The sequence below is a fragment of the Megascapheus bottae genome, chromosome 22 (assembly GCF_031878675.1).
Source record: "Megascapheus bottae isolate mThoBot1 chromosome 22, mThoBot2.hap1, whole genome shotgun sequence".
NCBI classification, from domain to species: Eukaryota; Metazoa; Chordata; class Mammalia; order Rodentia; family Geomyidae; genus Megascapheus; species Megascapheus bottae.
Genome location: NC_143530.1, coordinates 34,985,874 through 35,008,859, shown reverse-complemented (window position 1 = coordinate 35,008,859; position 22,986 = coordinate 34,985,874). Strand labels below are relative to the sequence as shown.

The window sequence follows — 22,986 nt, the reverse complement described above, 5'->3', positions numbered from 1 at the left end:
AAGCTTTGCAGATACAGGGAAGAATAATAATAGCATCTGCATAACATGCCTGATCAGCATGGCAGAATGGAATAGGGCTAATAAGGCTAATAGAAAAGTAGGTGGAGCCAGGTGCAGTGGTTCTTGCCTGTAATCCTAGCTGCTCTAGAGGCTGAGATCTGAGGATCAAGGTTCAAAGCCAGCCCAGGCACAAAAGGACCTGAAACTCTTATCTCCAATTAACCTCTAGAAAATGGGAAGTAGGGCTTGGCTCAAGGGTAGGGTGGTAGCCTTGAGCTGAAGAGTGCAGGGACAATGCCCCGGTCCACGGGTGGGACGGTAGCTTAGAGCTGAAGAGCTCAGGGACAGCACCCTGGCCCCAGGCCAAGCCAAATTCATGCCCGAAGACCCTAGGAGAGGTCCAGGTCAAGCAAAATTTTCAGGGCAGAGTCTTTTTCCTAGACCAAAATGTAGTATTTGGGAAGAGTTTTAGTTTTATTGAGAGATACTGATGCAGGGAAGGTAGATTTCTGTTTCCAGAAAGACTAGCCTGTTGGAGAGTAGTTGAAAGTAGAGTTGGGTAGGCTTTATTCAAGTTTTTTTATTTCAGTTAGATGGAATCCATGGATAGTTGGAGTGAAAAGAGCTATCCTTGCTGGCCTTAGAGTGAATCAGTGCATTGATTACTTTATAGAGATGTAGAGAGAACATTTTATATGAAGGACTTTGGATTATAAAAGTTTTAAACTTGGATTGTGTGTGTGTGTGTGTGTGTGTTACAGAATTTAGTAATAACTTGGAGCTGATGAACTTTGTTGGAAATTGGCCTCATTCTTCTGGTATTATTAGTCTCATCTAGGAAGTAATATGAATTTATCTTACACCTAAATGTCTCCCTGTATCTTTTCAGTTGAGTTAAAATTTAAATAAAAACGAAGAGTCTCATTTGTCATATAGTCTGGCCTTGAATTTGCAGTCCTCCTGCCTCAGCTTCCTGGGTGTTGGGATTACAGCTGTGTTCCACAGTTTGAAACAAATCTGTTACATTTTCATATTTACAGAACTTTTATAATATCTTAGTAGTAAAACAATTTTAAAAGGGTCTTGATTTAAGATTTAAGGTGTACTTTAAGATTTAAGATGTAGTTACTTTTACATAACAAAAATGTATGAGATTTTATTTCATGTTTTTATCTATTTTAGTGGAAGGTATATAATCTCTAAAAGCTACTTGTTAAAAGATGTGAAATAGTTATTATTTAATCTCAAATGCTGAATGAGAAAAATCAGTACAAAAGCATCTAACATTTAGAGTTGTTTTTTACCCCTCAAATGTTAGCTTTCTTTTTTTTTTTTTTGTCTTAGAAGTGGTAGAAATAGGAAATGAAGTGATCCCAGATTGCTCTGTGTCTAAGTTCTTTAGAGATCCCACTGAACTGGGTTTCTTGCAGCTTACAAGAAGCCCTGGTTTCATCCCTAGCACTGAACCGTTCATTCTCTTTTGGGCCTTGTGAACATGTACTAAGTGATATTTTAAGTGTAAACTTACCCGTTAAATGATGGGTTATGCATTGGCGATTTGGTAAAGTGAATGGTAAGGGAAGATAACTCATTTGTGTGTGATGGTTATTGTATATCCGGAGACATAATTTTTTGCTTAAAAGTAGTATTTAGTTTTAAAGCAGGATGAACTTGAAAAGTCTGTTGTTCATGAAGGTAGTTTTGAATTATGACGGAAAGATAAGTGACATTACATCAAGTGAAGAATGTCTTAACTAGAACACTTGAGTGATGAGTTAGAGCATTGTTTCTCATACAGCCTTTTTGAGGTGATAAGAGACTTCTTAAACCCAATACCTTATGATATACTACTTCAACTTCTGTCTTCTTTCCTCGTGGTTTCATGGACATATTTTTTTCTTGCTTGTTTGATTTTGATTATAAAATTTCAAGATAGTGTTCATGGTAATTTTTGATTTGGGGCAAAGAGTAGGGGATTTGACTGTGAGTGTAGGAAACCTTAGATGGTTTAAAAATGGTTAGCTTGCCGGGAGTTTGGCCTAGTGATAGAGTGCTTGCCTAGCATGCATGAAGACCTGGGTTCGATTCCTCGGTACCACATACATAGAAAAAAAAAAGCCGGAAATGGTGCTGAGGCTCAAGTGGTAGAGCTCTAGCCTTGAGAAAGTCCAAGGACAGGGCTCAGGCCCTGAGCTCAAGCCCAGGACTGGCAAAAACAAAACAAAACAAAAAAAATGGTTAGCTTATTTTCTAAAATATCAGCAATGGTGTTATATTTATTTCTTACCTTAAAAAAATGTTTGCAGTAGCTCATGCCTGTAATCTTAGCTACTCCAGAAGCTTGAGATCGGGAGCATTACATTTTCAGGCAAAAAAGTTTATAAGCCCCTCTATAATGGTCTCTGTGTCACCCTAGCTGTATAAGACACATATATAGGATCATGGTCCAGACCGACCAGGGCAAAAAGCCAGACCCTATTCAAAAAGAAGCCAAAAGGACTTGTGGTGTGGCTTAAATAGTTGACCACTTACCTAGTAACATACCCAGTTTTTTTTTTATTAGTTGATAGAGCCTTAAGAACTTTCTTGCCCTGGCTAGCTTCAAACATCATCCTTAAGATCACAGTCTTCTAACTTGCTAGGATTAGTGTCATGAGCCACCAAGCCTGGCCATATTCTGAAATTTTAGTAAACTTTTGATAATGTGAACAGTTCTGTGACTAATGAGCTATTTTGCATGTTTGGTTAGTTGTGATAAATGTTTTGCTAAATATTTGAACTGTTGGAAGTAGAAAATAAACAGTTCCAAAAATTCTTGGTTAAGATTTCCATGTGAATGTCTCACTCGTCTTTTTCCCTTACTGTTTCATATGCAGGTCATGGTAAAACGCCCAAAGATGCTGCATCAGTCCGTGCCACGCACCCAATACCAGCAGCCTGTGGGATTTACTATTTTGAAGTAAAAATTGTCAGTAAGGGAAGAGATGGGTAAGTCACATTTTGATCAGAAAATCAGTTTGCCTTTTTTTTTTGGTAATTATTTTCTGATTCATAAATATTGATGATATAATTTAGAAAGTTGTGATCTTGGAAGTTTTGGTGTTTGAAGTGAAATATGAATATTGAAGAGTAGGTCTGGTTCTGACTGAATACTAGCTTACTAAAATGGCGAATTGAGGTAAACAATGGGATAGTGTCTCGTTTAGATGACTTTCTTATACTACCTGTTTTCTGAATTTTGTTGAGAAGCTAAATCTTCTAAAAGCTAGTGAGCCAAGTTGGTAGGTGCTTTGTAAGTATTTTGCAAGGATAGAGAATTTTGGGTTTCATTTGGAAAGTGTATGTATGTTCTGACTGCAAGAGAGCCCCAGGAGTAAGGATGTGGCTTAGAAATTTTCAAAATAAGAACTCCTTGGTAGATCCTGAAATCAACTTTGAATTCATGCTTTTCGTCTTGGGATTGTTGTGTGATGTATGTGTACATCAGAATGACTTATGGGACTATTATAAAATATTGACAGCTTAGCCCTTATCCCAAGAACCTCATAAGAGTTTTCAGAAGTAGAGCTTTGGACAAGACAGGCATTTTGAGAATCCTTCATGGGAATTTTGGTGCATATCAGTGTTTAAGAATAATCGAAAATCATTGGATCTATCCTATAATATTTCCTCATTCTTCATTATGGTACTAAATTGTCAGCAAAATGAGAAGTAGAAAGTGAATTCTTGGATTACAGTTACAGCTTTTTTTTTTTGCCAGTTCTGGGGCTTGGACTCAGGACTGAGCACTGTCCTTGGGCTTTCCTCAAGGCTAGTGTTCTACCACTTGAGCCACTTCCTGGCTTTTTCTGTGAATGTGGTACCCAGGGCTTCATTCATGCTAGGCAAGCACTCTACCACTAAGTCATGCTCCCGGCCCCCAATAACAGCTTTTTATCTTCCTATTTTCCTGGTAAACTAGAGATAAAATCAGAGATCCCAGTGTTTATGCTTGTGAAAGAAGGTGAAATAAGTCACATGGTTTGTAGCCATTTCTAAAATTATAGCTGCATACTCAGAAAGCTTGCTTGCTTGCTTGCTTGCTTGCTTGCTTATTGATTATCTGATTATCTGTGCCAGACCTGGGATAATATAGTCGTCGTATTTCAGGCCTATGTGCAGTCCTTGAGTTTTTTTTGCTCAAAGCTGGTGCTCTAACAAAGCGGAGCTCTAAAAAGTCACAGCTCCACTTGTGACTTTTTGGTGGTTAATTGAACATAAGAGTCTCATGAACTTTCCTGCTCAATCTGGTTTCATACCATGATCCTCAAATCTCAGTCTCCTGTGTAGCTAGGATTAAAGGTGCAAGCCAACAGCAAGCTGCTGGCTGTGGTTGATATTATTTCATTCCATAATGCTGGTGTTGCTCTGATGTTTAGAATTCTCTTCACTTTCACTCTACTTGTCCTATCTTTTCATGATCTTGACCTTATTTTTTCATGGTTGCAAATACTCCCAGGAGTCTCAAATCTAATCTTATATCCGAGGTTATTCCCTTGAGCTCCAGACAGATAAATCTATCTAGATGTTTGTGTTTGAATATCTCATAGGCATTTGGCTTGAAGTCTTTTTTTTCTCAAAACGTTTTGGTTAATGATTTCACTGTTGGTAAATCCTTCCTTTTTTCTTGCCTATCTCAAATGCCTCTTTCCCTTGGTTAGGTTTGATAATTTTATCTTCTGTTAGATAGTTGTTTAACTGGATTTCCAGTTCCATTTTTATTTCTGTTACTGTTTTTCTAATACAGAGCTGAATTGTCTCTTATGTCTTTCTTGAGATCATTTGGAACATTTGACGCTTGCAGCTAAAATCTGAAACTTCTTAGTTAGGGTCCTTTGTAACTACCTGTTCTGTAACTTTTCATTCTTGTAGCTAGGATCTTTGATTCTTCTACTTTTCCTTTATTTGAAATTAGATATATTTTACATATTTTAAAATTCATCTCTTCTAGTTCTGTTTCTACAACCACCATATTAAATTGCCTACTCCTTTGTAGAAAAGCTTTTGTCTTTCTTCAGCTCCTGATAATCACAGATGTTTTATGTCTTTATAGTATAGCATGTAAAGTACTGTGGAATCATAGTATGCAGCTTTTATTTTTTCTCTGCCAGTCCTAGGACGTAAACTCAGGGCTGTATGCTGTTCCTGAGCTTCCTTTTGCTCAATTTTAGCATTCTACCATTTGAGCCACAGCTCAATTCCAGATTTTTTGATAGTCTAGTAGAGATTAAAGTCTCAATGCTGGGGCTGGGAAATGTGGTCTAGTGGTAGCATGCTTGCCTTGCATGCATGAAGCCCTGTGTTGAATTCCTCAGTACCACATACACAAAGCCAGAAGCGGTATGGTGGTTCAAGTGGGAGAGCACCTTGAGAAAGCTCAAGGACAGTGTCCAGCCTGAGTTCAAGCCCCAGGACTGGCACACACACAAAAAAATGTCTCAGTGCTTGCTTTGGCAACACGTACTACTAAAATTGGAACAATAGAAGATTTGTGAAGAATTCCATAAAAAAGTAAGAGAGTGCTTGAAGACCTGAGTTTGATTCCTCAGTACCCCATACATAGGAAAGAGCCAGAAGGAGTACTGTGGCTCAAGTGACAGAGCTCTAGCCTTGAGAAAGCCCATGGACAGTGCTTAAGCTCTGAGCTCAACCCTGGGACTGGCAAAAAAGAGTCTTACAGACTTTCTCACCCACACAGCCTCTAACTGTGATCCATTAGATCTCAGATTCCTGAGTAGGTTGGATTTTCAGGATTATGTGAGCCACTAGCCCCTGGCTTATACAGCTTTTTAAGCCTTACATTTTAGCAATCTTAGCATAATGCATTTGAGATTCATCTCTGCTGCTGCATATATTGGTAGAACGACCCTTTGTATGGGTGAATGAATAAAGTTTACCTGTCTACTGCCCAGATGAAGAATGATTTTTGGCAATTACTAATATAACTACTCCCTACATTTCTGTGTAAGTTTTTCTGTGAATTTAGGTTTTCATTTCACTTGGGTAAGGTTGTAAGATTAAGGTTGCCAGATCATAGCCATGAAAGAAATTGAGATGCAGAAGTGAAGGTGTGGCTCAGGTGTTAGAGTGCTAGCTTTGAACAGAAAAATCAAATATGCACATAGGGGTTACAGTTGCATAAGTCCTGTAAGCAGTGCATGGCTTGGCCTGGTACTGATGGCTCACCCCTGTAATTCTAGCTACTCAGGGAGCTAAGATCTGAGGAGCCCGGTTCAAAGCCAGTCCAGGAAGCAGAAAACCGGACTTGGTGCTGTGACTCAAGTGGTTAGAGCACTAGCCTTTGAGCTGAAGAGCTCAGGGAAAGCGCACAAGCCCTATGGACAATGTCATCCCTTTTCTTGCTCTCTTTGCGTTTTCCCCTCCTATCCCCACCCATAAGTTGTGTAGTTCATTTTTGGCATAATGTCTAGGGAGTACCATTGCTGCATTTGTTTACCTTTGTCCCTCCATATCTGTTCCTTCCCTTACACTCCCAAGGACATATAAGTGAACAAACAGCAACAAAGAGAAAGCCTTGTTCCATTTCCTGGAGTTCATTTTGATAAGTATTATTGTGTGGTAATATGCACATAGGCATTGCGTCTTTGTGTTCTCCTAAGAGTATCCTCCGTTGGTCTGAGATAGTTTTGCAAAGTGACTGTACTAGTTTGCATTTCATGTTTGATTTTTAAGTATTGTAGTAGTCACTATTATTCCTTAGTGACTGATAATGTTGAAAAATCCCTAGTTCTTGCAGTTAACCTATAACATACTATTTGTCATTTTCTGATTGCATGTATTGCTATAGTTCCCTTGTTTACCAATCTGACTAATCAGTCAGTCTCCTGCATTTTACTGGGGTTTAAGCTAAGGTTTTTTTTTTTTGTAGCTTGAGCCATATTTTCAGTTCTTAAGTTTTTGGGGAAGAGGGGTACCTTTTAGTGTTTTTCTTTCTCCAAAATAAACCCTATGGATCCAAAGGTCAGAAGAGATAATTTTATTTTATTTTATTTTTTTTGCCAGTTTTAGGCCTTAAGCTCAGGGGCCTGGGCACTGTCCCTGAGCTTCTTTTGCTCAAGGCTAGCACTCTACCACTTGAGCCACTACTTTTGGCCTTTTCTGTTTGTATAGTCCTGAGGAATCAAACCCAGGGCTTCATGCTAGCAAGTACTCTACCACTAAGCCACATTCCTAGCATCTCAAAAGAGGTTTAAGCATTCAGTTGAATAAATGCAAGAATTCTTCTTTTTTTTTTTTTTTGCTAGTCATGGGGCTTGAACTCAGGGCCTAGACACCATCCCTGAGCTGCTTTTTTCTCAAGGCTAGTACTGTACCACTTGTGCCTCAGTGTCACTTTTGGCTTTTTCTGATGATGTGGTACTGAGGAATCAAATCCAGGGTTTTGTGCTTGCTGGGCAAGCACTCTACCACTGAGCCTCATTCCCACCCCACCCCCTTTCTCCTCCTTCTCCTCTTCCTTCTTCTTCCCTCCCCCTCCTCCTCTTCCTTCCTTCCTCCTTCTCTTCTTCTCCCTCCCCCTCCTTCTCCTTTTCTTTTTCTTCCTACTCCTCCTTCTCTCCTCCCTCCATTCCACCCCCCTTCCTTCCTTCCTTCCTTCCTTCCTTCCCCCTCCCCCACCTTCTCCTTTTTTTCTTTTCTCTGTCATGGGGCTTGAACTCTGGGCCTGGGTCTTGTCCCTTAGCTCTTCAGCTCAAGGCTACCGCCCTACCCCTTGAACTACAGCACCACTTCTGGTTTTCTAGTGGTTAATTGGAGATAAGAATCTTATATGGACTTCAGTGCCAGGTGTGGCTTTGAACCTCAATCCTCAGATCTCAGCCTCCTGAATAGCAAGGATTCCAAGTGTGCCATCGTGCCTGGCTCTTCTATATATTCCTTTTTTTTTTTTTTTTTGCCAGTTGTGAGGACTGAACTCAGGGGCTGAGCATTGTCCTTGGGCTTTCTGGAGGCTAGAACTCTACCACTTGACCCACAGAACCACTTCCAGCTTTTTTCTATGTATGTGGTACCAAGGAATTGAACCTGGTCTTTGTGCATGGTAGGCAAGCACTCTACCACTAGGCCAAACACCCAACCCTCTTCTGTATATTCTTGAAACAAACTTTCTTTTATATCTCTCATAAAATTGTTGAACTGAGTTTTAAGATGAATTTACTGCATTTGGAAGGAAAGAACAACTCATTTATAGAAGAAAAGTGATTTCCTATCAGAGAACTCATTTGTAGAAGAAAAGCAATTTCCTATCAGTTTTTTTCCTCTATCCTGACTGAGGCTTGAACTCAGAACCTGGGCTCTGTCACTGAAGTCCTTTTTGCTCAAGGCTGGTGGCCACAGCGCCACTTCTGGCTTTTTTTGTGTAGTTTGTTGGAGATGAGAGTTTCATGGGCTTCCCGTGTGGGCTGGCTTCAAACTAATTCTTAGAGTAGCTAGGATTACAGGAATGTAATCTTAGATACCCAGCTCTATCTCTAATTTTGACCAAAACACTTTCTTTCTGGAGCTGTGTTGAACTTCAAATAATTTTTTCTCTTCCCCCCCATCCTAACATCTTTCTGAACAATGGACTAGAAAGATCAGCTGTTTAGGAAATCTTTTGTTTTCAATGATGCATGTGTACCTGAAAGTTTATTTTGCTTAAAATTGAATTATTATTTTCTTTGGACGGTAGGGGTACCAATACTGACTCTTGAACTGAGGGCCTCATTTGGGTTGCTTGCTTAAAACTAGTGCTCCAACACGAGCTATTCCACCAGTTCAATAATTTGCTGGTTAATCAGAGATGAAGTCTTAAAACTTTTCTGCTGAGATGGGCTTCTAACCTTGATCCTAAGTGTCTTAATCTCGTGAGTAGCTAGGATTACAGGTGTGAGCCATCGCATCAGAGCCTTAAGGTGAAATTATCTTTTAAACTGTGTTTATACATGATTAGAACAGATGAGTAAATACTTGAATCTAAGATCCTAGTGTTTTAGGAAAATCAGCTGTCACTGACAAGTTTTCTCACAAAATGGTAGTTTAGTGTAAATTGCCTCTTTTCACAGCGAGAAGACAGAAGGGACTGATGGTTAGTGGTTTATGTTCTTGAAAACACTTAATTTCACCTGTCATATATTATTTTTATGTCTTTTGTGGAAAATTAGGATTGTGACAGTGATTATTGTTCCTTGTATTTGTATTTCCTAGAAAATAAGACATGGAGTAAGTTTGTTATCTCAAGTGAAAAAAGGTTTAATTTTCTGAATTGGCTTTTTATTTAAATGGCATTATTTATTTATTTTAGTAAAATGAGCTTTAACTTACTAGGTTAAAATACCCTGCCAAAATGTGTGATTAATTTGAAAATAAAACTCTGGGCCAGGTGTTGGTGGCTCATGCCTATAATCCTAGCTATTCATGAAACTAGCCTAGGCGGATGAATCTGAGAAACTATCTCCAATTAATCAGCAAAAAGCTGGAAATGGAGGTGTGGCTCAAGTGGTACAGCCTTAGGCAAAAAAGAGTGAATGGCTTTGAGTTCAAGCCCAAGAACTGGCATGAAAAATACACATATAAATAAATGAAAAAAATGACATTTCATAAAAAAAAGTTGCCTGATGAACATAATTTTTTTATGGACGTTGTTAAGGGAGTATATCTTTGTGTTATTAGCAATCAGTATTAGCAATCTTATATCTTACGAATGAACTTTCTCAGCTCAGGAATTTCATTTTAGAATTATAATTTATGAGTGATATTTTCAGCTCTTCCAAGAAAACATTCATGCCATTCTTTGACAGTGATTCAGGAAAAGCTGGCAAGTAATTCATCATCAGTTCTTCTGTCATGGTAAAACCAGGAATATTGTTTTCCTGTTCCTTCTCTGTTAACTTCTTAAATTATTTTTTTAGGGGAAGTAGGATAAAAAGACTCAAACTTGTGTTAAAGCCTTGTAGCTTTGAAAAGCCCCAAACCCAGAAAAAATTTCTAGTTTCAGTTGGCTATAGGCAGCACGTGGAAACCCAGATGGAAAGTGTGAACAAAAAACAGTATGTTAAATACTTGCTGAACACATTACATGATCAACAGATGAGTTTATGAAAGATGTTTCTATGCATGTCAGAAACTCAGCAAGCACATTGAGTGGTATCAAACAATATTTGGAAAATGCTTTAGGGCAGGGCAGAGAACACACATTATGCAGCTAACTTTAGATTGTGGCATTGTATACTAAATAAAATTTGAACTATATATGGGTGAACTGTGGAGCAGTCTCGAGATTTGCAGAAAAAGTAGTATATACTGTGTCTTATAAAGTGAAAAAGAATTTGGGAGGCTTTGTTGCAGAAGAATGAAATATAGTTTGCACAGTCTCATGGGAAGAATGGAAACTGATGATTTTGGCAGAAGTAAAGCTTGTTGTTAGTTGGGCTTTGGTAAGATTTTAGTGAGTTTACAGAACTGAGAATGGAATAGATATCAGAATGCCTTAATGTTATAAACTGGAATACCTAATATATAGATCCTCACTCTTTTGAGAGGGAAAGTTAATAATAGGGTGTCTGTATTAGACAACATTAAATAAAGATTAGGGAAAGAATGCAGTATATAATGGCAGTGTGCTAGATGCCTCCAAAGAGTTAGTGGTAGAAGTTAGGTTATGTGGCTGAGGGATGGATGTACTGTGATAGAATTGACGAAAAAAGTCAAATAGCTTAAATGTTTTTAACCTATTATGTATTAGTTACTATGCTGAGAATTTAGCATTGAGAAGAGTAGGGAGGGAGCTGTAGACATGGCTGAAACAGAGTTGTTCCAGAATTACACCAGTGAAAAGAGAACTGGATGTACAAGACTAGTAGTAGTCATATGTATACGCTAGAGAAGTATGGGGAATGAAAACCAACTGGATTGGTTGTGGATGAAGTGGTGTTTAAAGAAGACTTCATAGAAAACTTGTGTATAGTTACCAGTTTCTTGGGTATCCTTCCCATTGTATAAGTTCTAAAGAGGAATACTTCTTTCAGGAGCTGGTCGGTTTTTTTTCCATATATTTTTTGTTGTAATTAATAAAAGGGTTACATTATATTCACCAGATAGAAGGTGCATTACTTCACATACACTGATACTCTTTCTCATGTCTTGGTCCCCATTTCCCTCCCCCACCCCACCCCTCATCTCCCTTCCCTACAAATAACCAAATATGCATATATACAATATATCAGATAACCAGGTGAAATACTGTAACAATATGAGATAACAAAGGGACAGCAAAAGAGATGAAAGATAACATAATACATTAAGGACAACAACCACTCATATGACTTTTGTTTCTATATCCTAGAGGTCTCAAGTTTTTTTTTTAATTGAGAATTTTAGTGGAGATTTTAATCTTGCCCATGCCTCTCAGTTCTGCCACTTTGTGTTTTCCAGCAAGACACTCTCTTGTTTATTTTTTTTAAAGTGCCAACCTCACAGAACTAAATTATTCATTTAGCACATTTCTTAGGGTGCCTGGCTCATAGCAGACTTGTGTCTTCTTGATGGAGTTGGTGACAGATGCCTGGTGCATAGCATACTCATGCGCTTTTGTGCTGAGATTCTCCTCAGCACACACTTTTTTTCTTGTTGTTTTACTTAGTTGTGGGGCTGTATCCTGTCCCTGAGCTCTTTAGCGCGAAGCTAGTGTACTTCTACCTTGAGCCACAGTGCCACTTCTGGTTTTCTGGTGGTTAATTGGAGATAAGATTCTCACAGGCTTACCTGTCTGAGCTGTTTTCTGTTTTTGTTTGTTGTTGTTTTGTTGGGTCGATCATGGGACTTGAACTCTGGGCCTGGGCACTGTCCCTGAGCTCCTCAGATCAAGACTATCACTCTACCACTTGAGCCACTGAACCACTTCCGGTTTTTTGGTGGATTATTGGAGATAAGATTCTCATGGATTTTCTTGTGCCCAGGCTGGCTTTGAATCGCAGTCCTCAGATCTCAGCTTCATGAGTAGCTAGGATTATAGGCGTGAGCCACCAGTGCCACCCAGCTCCTGGTTTTGAATCACTGTCCTCAGATTTCAGCGGATTACAAGTGTGAGCTACCAGCTCCTGGCTAGCACACATGTGTTGTGCAAAGAATGTGTTTGACTGATCTGAAATTGAACAGACATTACCTTTTATCTTTCAGGTGTTAAATTTAATAAGCAAAAGAATAATATGGTTGGATTTACATTTTAGGAAGGCAACTCCGAGGGTAATATAGAAATACATTTGAGACTGACGTGCCATTTTCTAATAATAAATTGGGGCTTTAATCTGTAGTGGGGGGTTAGTAGGAATGTTATGTCATGTACTATTCCAGGGGATAATGTCCTGAGAAATGTATGATTAGGTGATTCTTTAGATGTATGAGCATCACAGAGTACTTGCACAAACAGTGGGCTATGTCATTGTAGATCGTATATGTTGTATATGTCATCTGTTGATTGAAATGGTTATGTGACATAGGTGTACGACTGTAAACCCTGCAAAACTTGATTAAGAAAATAGCTGATGAGTGGGGCTGGGAATTTGGCCTAGTGGTAGAGTGCTTGCCTAGCATGCATGAAGACTTGAGTTTGGTTCCTCTGTACCACATACAAAAAAAAAAAGAAAAGAAAAGAAAGAAAGTAGCTGATTAAAGTTAAGCACAACTAACCCATTTCTGGCTCACATATTTAAGTAGGTAGTGATGTGACCCCACCCCCCCCCAAAAAAAAAGGCTAGAGTGAAGTGGATTTTTAAAGTTGAGATTGCAGGAACAAGTTTTGTTTGTATATGACATCTGGATGATTAGCAGTAGGTTTTGATTAAAGGTAAATGAGGCTTTACAGAGTAAGCAGGCCTGAAAGTGATTTTTTGAATCTATTAGAGTATACGTTGTTGAAACCATTGATAAAAATAGACAGGCTCTCCCAAGGATGTTGACATAGCAAGAGGCCTTAGAATGAACATCTGACTCACCACCTCTGAAGGGTCTAAAGAGGGGCCCTATAGAGAGTAGTAGTGAGGTGTAGAGTTAGAAGGTAGGTCCTAGAGAGTGTGTATGGAAATATAAAATCAAGGTTATTTCACAGAAAGATTGCCAGTGTCAACTGCTTTGTTGTTTGGGAAGCTGTTAGTCCTTGTGGTAGCAGTTTCCTTAAAGTTAGGATGGAAGCAAGTGCTATGTGTCACACACACAGGCAAGGGTTAGAGATAATGAGTCATGGATCACATTGCTGTGTTGCTTTAGTGGGGGAAAATATTTCACAATTCATATAGAAGTAAAGATCTGAAAATTTCAGGAAAACATGACAAAGGAAATGATAATTTAGCCAGGAATATGGCTTAATCTTGGAATGCTTCCTTAGCATGTGTGAAGCCCTGGATTTGATTCCTCAGTTACCACATAAACAGAAAAAAGCCAGGTGCTATGGCTTAAGTGGTACAGTACTAGCCTTCAGCAAAAGAAGCTGAGGTGGGCTGGGAGTTTGGCCTAGTGGTAGAGTGCTTGCCTAGCATGCACGAAGACCCAGATTCGATTCCTTGGTACCGCATACATAGAAAAAAGCTGGAAGTGGTGCTGAGGCCCAAGTGGTAGAGCTCTAGCCTTGAGAAAGTCTAAGGACAGTGCTCAGGCCCTGAGCTCAAGCCCAGGACTGGCAAAAAAAAAAAAAAAAAATTAAATTTTGTATAATTACTCTAGTTTATATAAATATAAGTATAGTATTTTTTTTACAGGTTTTGTATCTTATTATTGATTTATTTATATCTCCTTATTACTGTATTTTTTAACATAGTTACATAGTTATAAGCATTTTCCCACAAGATGAAAAGTTGTGCTTTTTTTTTTTTTTTTAAATGTGTATGTTTCTTTATCTAGGCACTCTGTTGTCAGACTGTTAAGGTACATCCATAGTCATTATCCTGTTGATTAGGTTCAGTGTTCTCATTAATTCTTATTCATGAAATCTATCTCTGCTTCCATAGGAAAGATTCCTTGAGGTCGAATTATTATATCAAAAAGAAAGGGTACGCATGTTGCCAAATTACTCTCTAGAAAGATTATTCCCCAATTTACATTTGAGTGGAATAGACCTATCTGTGTAATGTAAGAAGAGAGAAGATTGGAGCCAAGGGGGTGTAAATAAGCAGTATAAAATATTGACTTGGAATTGATTAAAACTTAAATATCACAACTTTTATAAGCTTGAGAACCTTTATACCTCCAAAGAAGGTGCCTCAGTTACCTGCTGGCTGTTTTGTGCATCCCATTCATAGCATTTAGTCAGTTATTTAAGATCTGCTTACTTGCTCGTGTGTCACCTCTAGAGGAGCATAGATTTTGTTCTTTTCATAGGTTTGTCTTGTCTCGTGTTACTTAGTAGATGTTCATTGATCAGAGAAATAAAAATACTGAGGAGTCAAGTTTAAAACTGGCGTTTTTGTTATGTAAATAGTTTACATATGTAGTTTTAGTCTGTACTTAGCTGCTTAGGGCAGGAAATTTGAGTTTGTATGATTGATGGTCATGCAAGCTAGGTCACACTCAGTCTCCCAGCAGATCATTACTTACTTACCTTTAAGGCATTCCTTCCAGTTAATGACTTCAAGGAGTCTTGTTCTTGTTAGGGGCTGTTACTCTATTTCATTTATCGCTCTGATTTTGAGATATATCATATATCATATATATATATATGTATATTTCTCCAGCTTCATGAATTGTCTTTTGTGTGACACCCTTCTAAGCATGGAAAATTAAAAATATCTATGATGTCTGTTTTTGCTCTTGCTCTTTAGCTTTTGGTATTAGATCTAAAAGAGCATTCCTTAACCCAGAGTTACAGATTTGACTATATCAATGTGTTTTGTTTAGGAGTTGTGTAGATTAACCTCTTCAATTCTCGATTTTGTGTTCATTTTTTAAATATGATATATTTGACTCAACACCATTTGTCAAAAAGACTGTTCCTTCTTCTCTCCTAAAAATCAGTTGACTTTAGCTGTGTGCCATTTTTTGTGTGTCTGTAGGCCTAGCTACTCAGGAGACTTGAGACCTGGAGAATCACTATTCAAAGCCAGCATAGACAGAAAAGTCCAAGAGACTCATCTCCAGTTAACTAACAAAATGTGGGCTAGAGGTGTGACTCAAGTGGTAGAGTGACAGCTGTTATTGAAAAGGCCCTGAGTTTAAGGCCCAGTACCAGCATAAAAAAATTTCAATTAACCATAGATGTATTGGTTAGTTTGTGCATGAGAAACTATTGATCTGAATTCTATTGATCTAAATTGCTTTACATGTCTAAGATCCAGGAAATGACTCACTTGATTATTAAATACCTTAATTATGGTTTAAAATTGGGAAGTGTGGCTGGGAATGTGGCTTAGTAGTAGAGTGTTTGTCTGGCATGCATGAAGCCCTGGGTTCAATTCCTCAGTACCACATAAACAGAAAAGGCTAGAAGTGGCTCAGGTAGTAGAATGCTAGCTTTGAGCAGAAGAAGCTCAGGAACAGTGCCCAGGCTCTGAGTTGAAGACCCAGGACTGGCAAAAAAAAAAAAAATGAAATTGGGAAGTATGAATCCTCCAACATTGATCTGTGGATCATAACTTAAAGCCAGTCCAGGCAGACAAGTACATGACGCTATTATCTCCAGTTAACTACCAAAAGCTAGCATCAGGTTTGAGTGAAAAAGCCAAGCAAGAGCATAAGCCTCTGATTTCGAACTCTGGTACTGGTTCTATGCATGCACATATAATAGGTACATTAACTTTGTTTTTAGGGTACCATTTGCCTTTAGACAATTGAAGGCAGGCAGAAAGAACTCCAGATTACACAACAATTTCAACACATCTGGTGGAAACACAGGACTGAGAACTTCTCAACATCAACTGAATTCATGTGCCAGCGAATTAAACTTTTTCTTTTTTGCCAGTCCTAGAACTTGTACTCTGGACCTGAGCACTGTCTTAGAGCTTTCTCAAGGCTAGCACTCTACCACATGTGAGCCACAGCACCATTTCCAGCTTTTTTCTATATATGTGGTACCAAGAAATCAAACCCAGGTTTTGATGCATGCTACGCAAGCACTCTACCAGTAGGCCAAACTCTAGTCCTGGAATTTAAAATTTTTTGTTTTGAAATTTGCTTGATTTTTAAAAATTATTTTTAAAAATTTTGCCACACTTTGTCAGAATAGCATTTAATGTTTTTAAGCTGGGTTCCTGTGGCTCACACCTCTAATTTTAGCTACTCAGGAGGCTGAGATCAGTTTGAAGCCATCTTGAGCAGGCAAATCCAGGAGACTTTTTTTTTTTTTTTTTTTTTTGGCCAGTCCCGGGCTTGAGCTCAGGGCCACTGTCCTTGGACTTTCTCAAGGCTAGAGCTCTATTACTTTTGAGCCTCAGCACCACTTCCGGCTTTTTTCTAAGTATGTGGTACCAAGGAATTGAACCTGGGTCGTTGTGCATGCTAGGCAAGCACTCTACCAGTAGGCCAAACTCGCAGTCCCAACTTTTTTTTTTTATTATTAAAGAACTTATTAACATTGATTTTTACATCATATTTCAAATGACATTTTAACAAACAAGTATTCAAGAAGGGAATCTCTGTATATAATCACTGGCACTTAGTTTTTAGAACATAATCAAAATTAGGCTAAGGGTTTGTATATCATAGATACCTATTAATTTATGAAATAAAACATTATGTCTATAGAGTCATAGGTTTTTATGTCTATATAGTTAACGTTTATATTTCCAATACCATATCCATAGCATTGGGCATGCAAGTATTGAGTCATTGCTCTTGTACTGTTTGGATCTAATAGCCACGTATTAAGGATACTATCGGCCTTTTGTTCCTTTGGTCTTGACTTGTCTCACTCAACATGATTTGCTCTAGATTCATCCATTTTCCTGCAAATGCCATTATTTTGTCTGTTGGTTATGTAGAATTCCATTGTATATATATATACACCACACTTTCTGTATCCATTCATCTGCAGTAGGGCATCTGGATTGTTTCCATCGCCTGGCTGTTATGAATAGTGCAGAAATAAACACAGCTGAGCAGGTGTCCTTATCATATCTTGGGTTATGGTGTTCAGGATAGATGCCCAGAAGTGGTATGGCAGGATCGTAGGGAAGGTCAGTTTTCAGTTCTTTAAGAAGCCTCCACACTGCTTTCCAGAGTGGCTTGAACTAGTCTACATTCCCACCAGCAGTGCAGTAGGGTTCCTTTTTCTCCACAACCCCACCAGAATCTATCATTGTCTGAGTTCAAAATCTTGGCCATTCTTCTTGGGATAAGGTGGTGTCTTAGGGTTGTTTTTATTTGCATTTCTTTTATGACCATGGATGATGAACATTTTCTCATATGCTTTTCTGCCATTTTAATCTCTTCTTCTGATAAGTCTCTCTTTAGTTCCCTTGCCCATTTAGTGAATGGTTTATTGGGTTTGGAGGGGGGGGATTTCTTGAGTTCCCTGTAGATACTGGATATTAAGCATTTGTCAGATGTATTATTGGTAAATACCTTTTCCCAGTTGGTTGGCTGTCTCTTTGCTTTTGTGTCTATGCTTTTATCTGTGCAGAAACTTTTTATTTTTTAGATAGTCCCATTTATCGAATCTCTCTCCAATCTGTTGTGACCCTGGGATTCTGTTCAGGAATCTTTTGCCTGTGCCTACGAGTTCCAGTGTCTCTCCTACTTTATCATGTAGCAGTTTCATGGTTTCTGGTCTGACATTGAGGTCTTTGATCCACTTTGAGTTAATGCTTGTGCATGATGAAAGGCTAGGGTCAGTTTTTAGTTTTCTGCGTGTGGCTGCCCAGTTTTGCCAGCACCAATAATTGAATAGACTGTGTTTGTTCCACTGTATATCTTTGCCTCCTTTGTCAAATACAAGTTAACTATAGGTATGTGGTTCTATTTCTGGATCTTCTATTCTGTTCCATTGGTCTTCTGGTCTATTTTTGTGCCAATACCATGCTGTTTTTGTTATTATGGCTCCATAGTAGAGTTTGAAGTCAGTCCAGGATACTCTTTTTTTTTTTTTTTGCCAGTCTTGGGCTTTTAGCTCAGGGCCTGAGCACTGTCCTTAGACTTTCTCAAGGTTAGAACTCGACCACTTGAGCCTCAGCACCACTTCCAACTTTTTTCTATGCATGTGGTATCAAGGAATCAAACCCGGGTCTTCATGCATGCTAGGCAAGCACTCTACCACTAGGCCAAACTCCTGGCCCCAGTCCAGGATACTCTTAATCTCCAATTAACCAGCAAAAGGTAGAGCTGTGGCTCAGGTGTCAGTTTTGAGTAAAAAAACTAAGGGACAGCCTCCAAGATTCCAGAGTTCATACCAAAAAGAAAAAAGAAGAATGTACATATTATATAAATATATATATGTATAAAATCAAAATAATTGCACGTAGTCTATAAACATTTCACTCCAGATTTTGCATTTGATTTTTCTTTTAATTGTTAGGCTGCTATAACAAAGCCTTTTGTACTAGGTAATTTATTAGCAACATAAACTCACTTTTGGGAGCTAAGAAGTTCTAGATCCAGACACAGCAGATTTGTTTGCTGTGAGAATTCTATTTCACTTCATAGATGACATATGGTGGCTAGGTGAATGTGCATTTTCTAGCCTTTTTCATGAGAATCCTTATTCCATTTCTCAGAACAGAACACTTATGGTCTGACCAGTTTCCTCATAGCAGCATAGGAATTCTAGGGGACAAAAGCGTTTAAGCCCTAGCAATTCTTTTCTATGGTTTCCCTTTTCTCTTTCTTTCTGGGTTTCCTTTTTCCCTCCTTCTCTCCCTCCCTAGATTACCTGTCATTTCATTTAAAATAAGCATGTGCCGGGAGGTTAGCCTAGTGGTAAGTGCTTGCCTAGCATGCACAAAGACCGAGGGTTCCATTCCTCGGTACCACATACATAGAAAAAAGCTAGAAATGGTGCCTAGGCTTAAGTGGTAGAGCTCTAGCCCTGACAAAGCCAAGGACAAGGACATTGCCCAGGCCCTGAGTTCTAGCACAGGACTGGCAGAAAAAAAAAATTGATGACAAACTTACCGTTTTCATTTTGATCATGATAGCAATAATTGGTAATAGTTTTAATTGCTTATATGGATCATTTTCACCGTCTGAATCTTTTCAGAGTGGTTCTGACTTTTACTGAACACAGTCATATTTCCTTGTTTCCTCATATGTCAGATAATTGTATCCTATTACATTGTGTATCAATAGATTTTAAAATCCTGAATACCATTTTAAGTCTAGATTTAATGAGCTGTTTTGTCTGTTCTCTTTTGCCTTATCTTTTTACCAAAGTGTATCCTCACATAGTTCTTTTGTGAGTGTGTGATAATCACTAGCTTTTTTGTCAGTTGTGGGGCTTGGACTCTGGGGCTGGCCACTGTCTCTAAGCTCTTCAGTACAAGGCTAATGCTCTACCGATTTAAGCTACAGTATCACCTCTAGTTTTCTGGAGGTTAATTGGAGAAAAGAGTCTCATGGGTGCCGGGAGTTTGGCCTAGTGATAGAGTGTCTGCCTAGCATGCACGAAGACCCGCGTTCCATTCCTTGGCACCACATACATAGAAAAAAGCCAGAAGTGGTGCTGAGGCTCAAGTGGTAGAACTCTAGCCTTGAGAAAATCCAAGGACAGTGCTCAGGCCCTGAGCTCAAGCCCAGGACTGACAAAACAAACAAACAAACAAACAAAAAAAGAGTCTCATGGATATTCCTGACCGGGGGCAGCTTTGAACTGTGATCCTCAGATCTCAGCCTCCTGAGTAGCTAGGATTGCAGGTGAGAGCCACTGGCACCCAGCCACCACTAGCTTTTATATGCTTAAAAATCATTTATTGGCCCGAAGTTTAGCTTAGTGGTAGAGTGCTTGCCTAGCATGCACGAAAACCCTGGGTTTGATTTGTTGGTACCACATACATAGAAAAAAGCCAGAAGTGGTGCTGAGGCTCAAATGGTAGAGCTCTAGCCTTAGAAAGACCAAGGACAGTACTCAGGCCCTGAGCTCAAGCCCAGGACTGGCAAAAAAAAAAAAAAAAAAAAACCCACAACATATATATATATACACACACATATATATATGTATGTGTAAATGTATAGCTAGTCCTGGGGCTTGAACTTAGGGCCTGGGGCACTGTCCTTGAACACTTTTTGCTCAAGGCTAGTGCTCTGCCACTTGAGCAACAGTGCCACTTTTGGCCTTTTCTGAGTATATCCTACCAAGGAATTGAACCCAAGGACTTCATGCATGCTAGGCGAGCACTCTACTAGTAGCCTATGCTTCTGGCCCCCAAATCTTTATTTTTAGAATCATTCTGTGGCGTTACCTGGGAATTTAAAATTCTTCAGAGGTAGAGAATGTGGACATACAAAGCTCACAGTATCACTTGGTAAATACTTTTCATTGGCTGCCTCTTGGCCATCTGCCTGTACTGATAATTTTATGTGGCCTGTGAATAATATTATCAATATCCAAATGGTCCCTGAACCAACCTCTAGTAGGTTGAAAGTTCTTTACCCTTAATATTTTGAACTTGTTGCATTGATTTTGTCACTGACTGTTAACTTGTCATTGGTTGTCAGTGATTTGCCTTTTCTCTATGGTTCTTTCTTCCCTCCTTTTCTTCTCTGCTTCTCCTTCCCCTGTTCTTCCCTTCCTCCCCTTCTCCTCTCCTTTACTGGGGCTTGAACTCTGGACCTTGGGCTTGCTCCACAGTGCTCTACCATTGAGCCAGGCCTGTAAGTCTGGCTGTTTTGAGATAGTAGATAGGGCTTCACTATTTGTCCAGGGACATACCCAGTCCACAGGAATACTTGAAGCCTCCTGCTGTAACTGAGATAACAGACATGCACCAGAGGACCCAGCTATTGAGGGAGAAGGAATCTCACAGACTTTGCTTGGGCTAGCCTCAAGCTCTGGTCCTCCCAATCTCAACCCCCCCCCCCCCCCCCCCCGAGTAAGGATTATAGATGCGGGCCATTTTACCTTACTTACTATGTAGCTGTTGAGACTGTCTGTCGTTGATATTTTCAGTTGTAGGGCTTGAACTCTGGACCTTTGACCTATATCTGAGCTCTTCAGCTCAAGGCTATTTTCAGTATCCTAGGGGGAATCTTTTTATTTTTCTTTTTGTCTTCTGATTAGAATTCTGTATTTTTACATGTGGACTTTAAATACCATTTTGTCTAGTTTAAGAAATTGGATTAGAATCTGTCTTGAAACATATATATATATATATTCCTTTTAGAAATATATATATATATATATTCCTTTTAGAAAGATTGCTGGTTTTATGTCAGTCATTCAGTTATCTAGAAACATACTCAATTGTTGTTTTTACTGTATTTTGAGCTTCACTTCAGAATGTTACTCCTGCCTTTAGTTTCTGTAGTTTGTATGGCTGATGTTCTCCCACTTCTATTTTCTAGCTGCTCCTAGACAGTGAAAATGCACTTCTTATGTCTGCTATTTTTCCAGAATACTTAGTTACAATCACTTTTGGTAGATTCTGTGTTTAGAATGTACATTATCCTAATGAACAGAAATAACTCACTTTTCTTTTACCTTCAAAGACTATTTAACAATAGGGGTAGCTTTATATTCCTGAGGTGGATATGGTTTTAGAGTGTCACTACTGATGGTCTTGCTTGTGTTGGGTTTGGAAAAGAAGAGTGTCAAATCGAATAATTTCCTTTTATTCATATTTTACTAGAGTTTTTATAAGAAATAGTAACTAAACTTTTTCAAGTGCTATTATAAATTCTGGTACTACTATATGACTGCTTACACTTTTAATAAACTATACTCAGTTTACTCTTTAGGTTTTAGCTTAATGCTTTATATGTTTTTGAAAATGTTCATTAACTTTAATCACTACCCTATGTATTTATCTTTTTGGAGATTATTTTCTTTTAATTTTATAAGTTAATTAAGGACTGGGAATGTGGCTTAGTGGTAAAGTGCTCACCTAGCATGTAGGAAGCCCTGGATTCGATCCTCAGTACTGTATAAACAAAGCTGGAAGTAGCCAAAGAAGCTCAGGGGCCTGAGTCCAAGTCAGCCCAGGCCCTGAGTTCAAGCCCCCAAACCGGCAGTAATAACAATAATAATAATAATAAATAATTAATAATCTTTTGTTTAGGTAGAGTTTATTTGCCCAGTTTTTAGAAAATCCAAGGCACGTATTTTTCAGTATAATTTTATTTATTTCAGAATTTTTTGTACAAATTTTGCATAATTAAATATGAATTCATATCTTCCATTTGATTGAACCAAATTTTCCCTGTGTCCTTTCGGAAACAAATTTTTGTCTTATTTAAGATTTATTTCCAATTTCCCTTACAAGTTTATTGATAGTTGTTTGGAGAAGTAGTAATCCTAAGTAATTGTAGAAAACATAGATTTTCTTTTTTTTTTTTTTTGGCAGCGGCGGGGAGGGGGGTTGGGGAGTTTTGGGTTGGTCATGGGGCTTGAACCCTGGGCTTGGGCACTGTCTCTGAGTTCTTTATCCCAAGGCTAGCACTTAACCACTTTGCGCCGCAGTGCCACTTCGCCTTTTTTTGAGTGGTTAATTGGCGATGAGAGTCTCATGGTTTTCCCTCACTGGGCTGGCTTTGAACTGTGATCCTCTGATTTCAGCTTCCTGAGTAGCTGGGATTATAGGTGTGACCCACCTGTGTCTAGCAGAAGGTAGATTTTAATAGAGTAAAATTATAGGATTTAAAAATAATAAAGCATTTGTAAGTTACTAATAAGATTTCAGGTGTATTTATGAGTGAATACTAAATAAGTTTACTGAGAATCAGTGCAAAAAGCACTAATGGGGCCGAGAGTTTGGCCTAGTGGTAGAGTGCATGTCTAGCATGCATGAAGACCTGGGTTCAATTCCTCGGTACCACATA

At 38.7% G+C, this 22,986-nt stretch overlaps 1 protein-coding gene across 1 annotated transcript in view; it reads left to right on the top strand.

The window, feature by feature from the left end:
• The window catches only part of Ranbp9 (RAN binding protein 9), a 63,452-nt gene that overhangs the window by 12,608 nt on the left and 27,858 nt on the right, over window positions 1-22,986 (top strand). Inside the window, exon 2 of the mRNA XM_090356500.1 lies at window positions 2,877-2,988. Within this exon, the coding sequence (XP_090212626.1) occupies window positions 2,877-2,988 (112 nt within the window). The remainder of the gene's footprint in view (window positions 1-2,876; window positions 2,989-22,986) is intronic.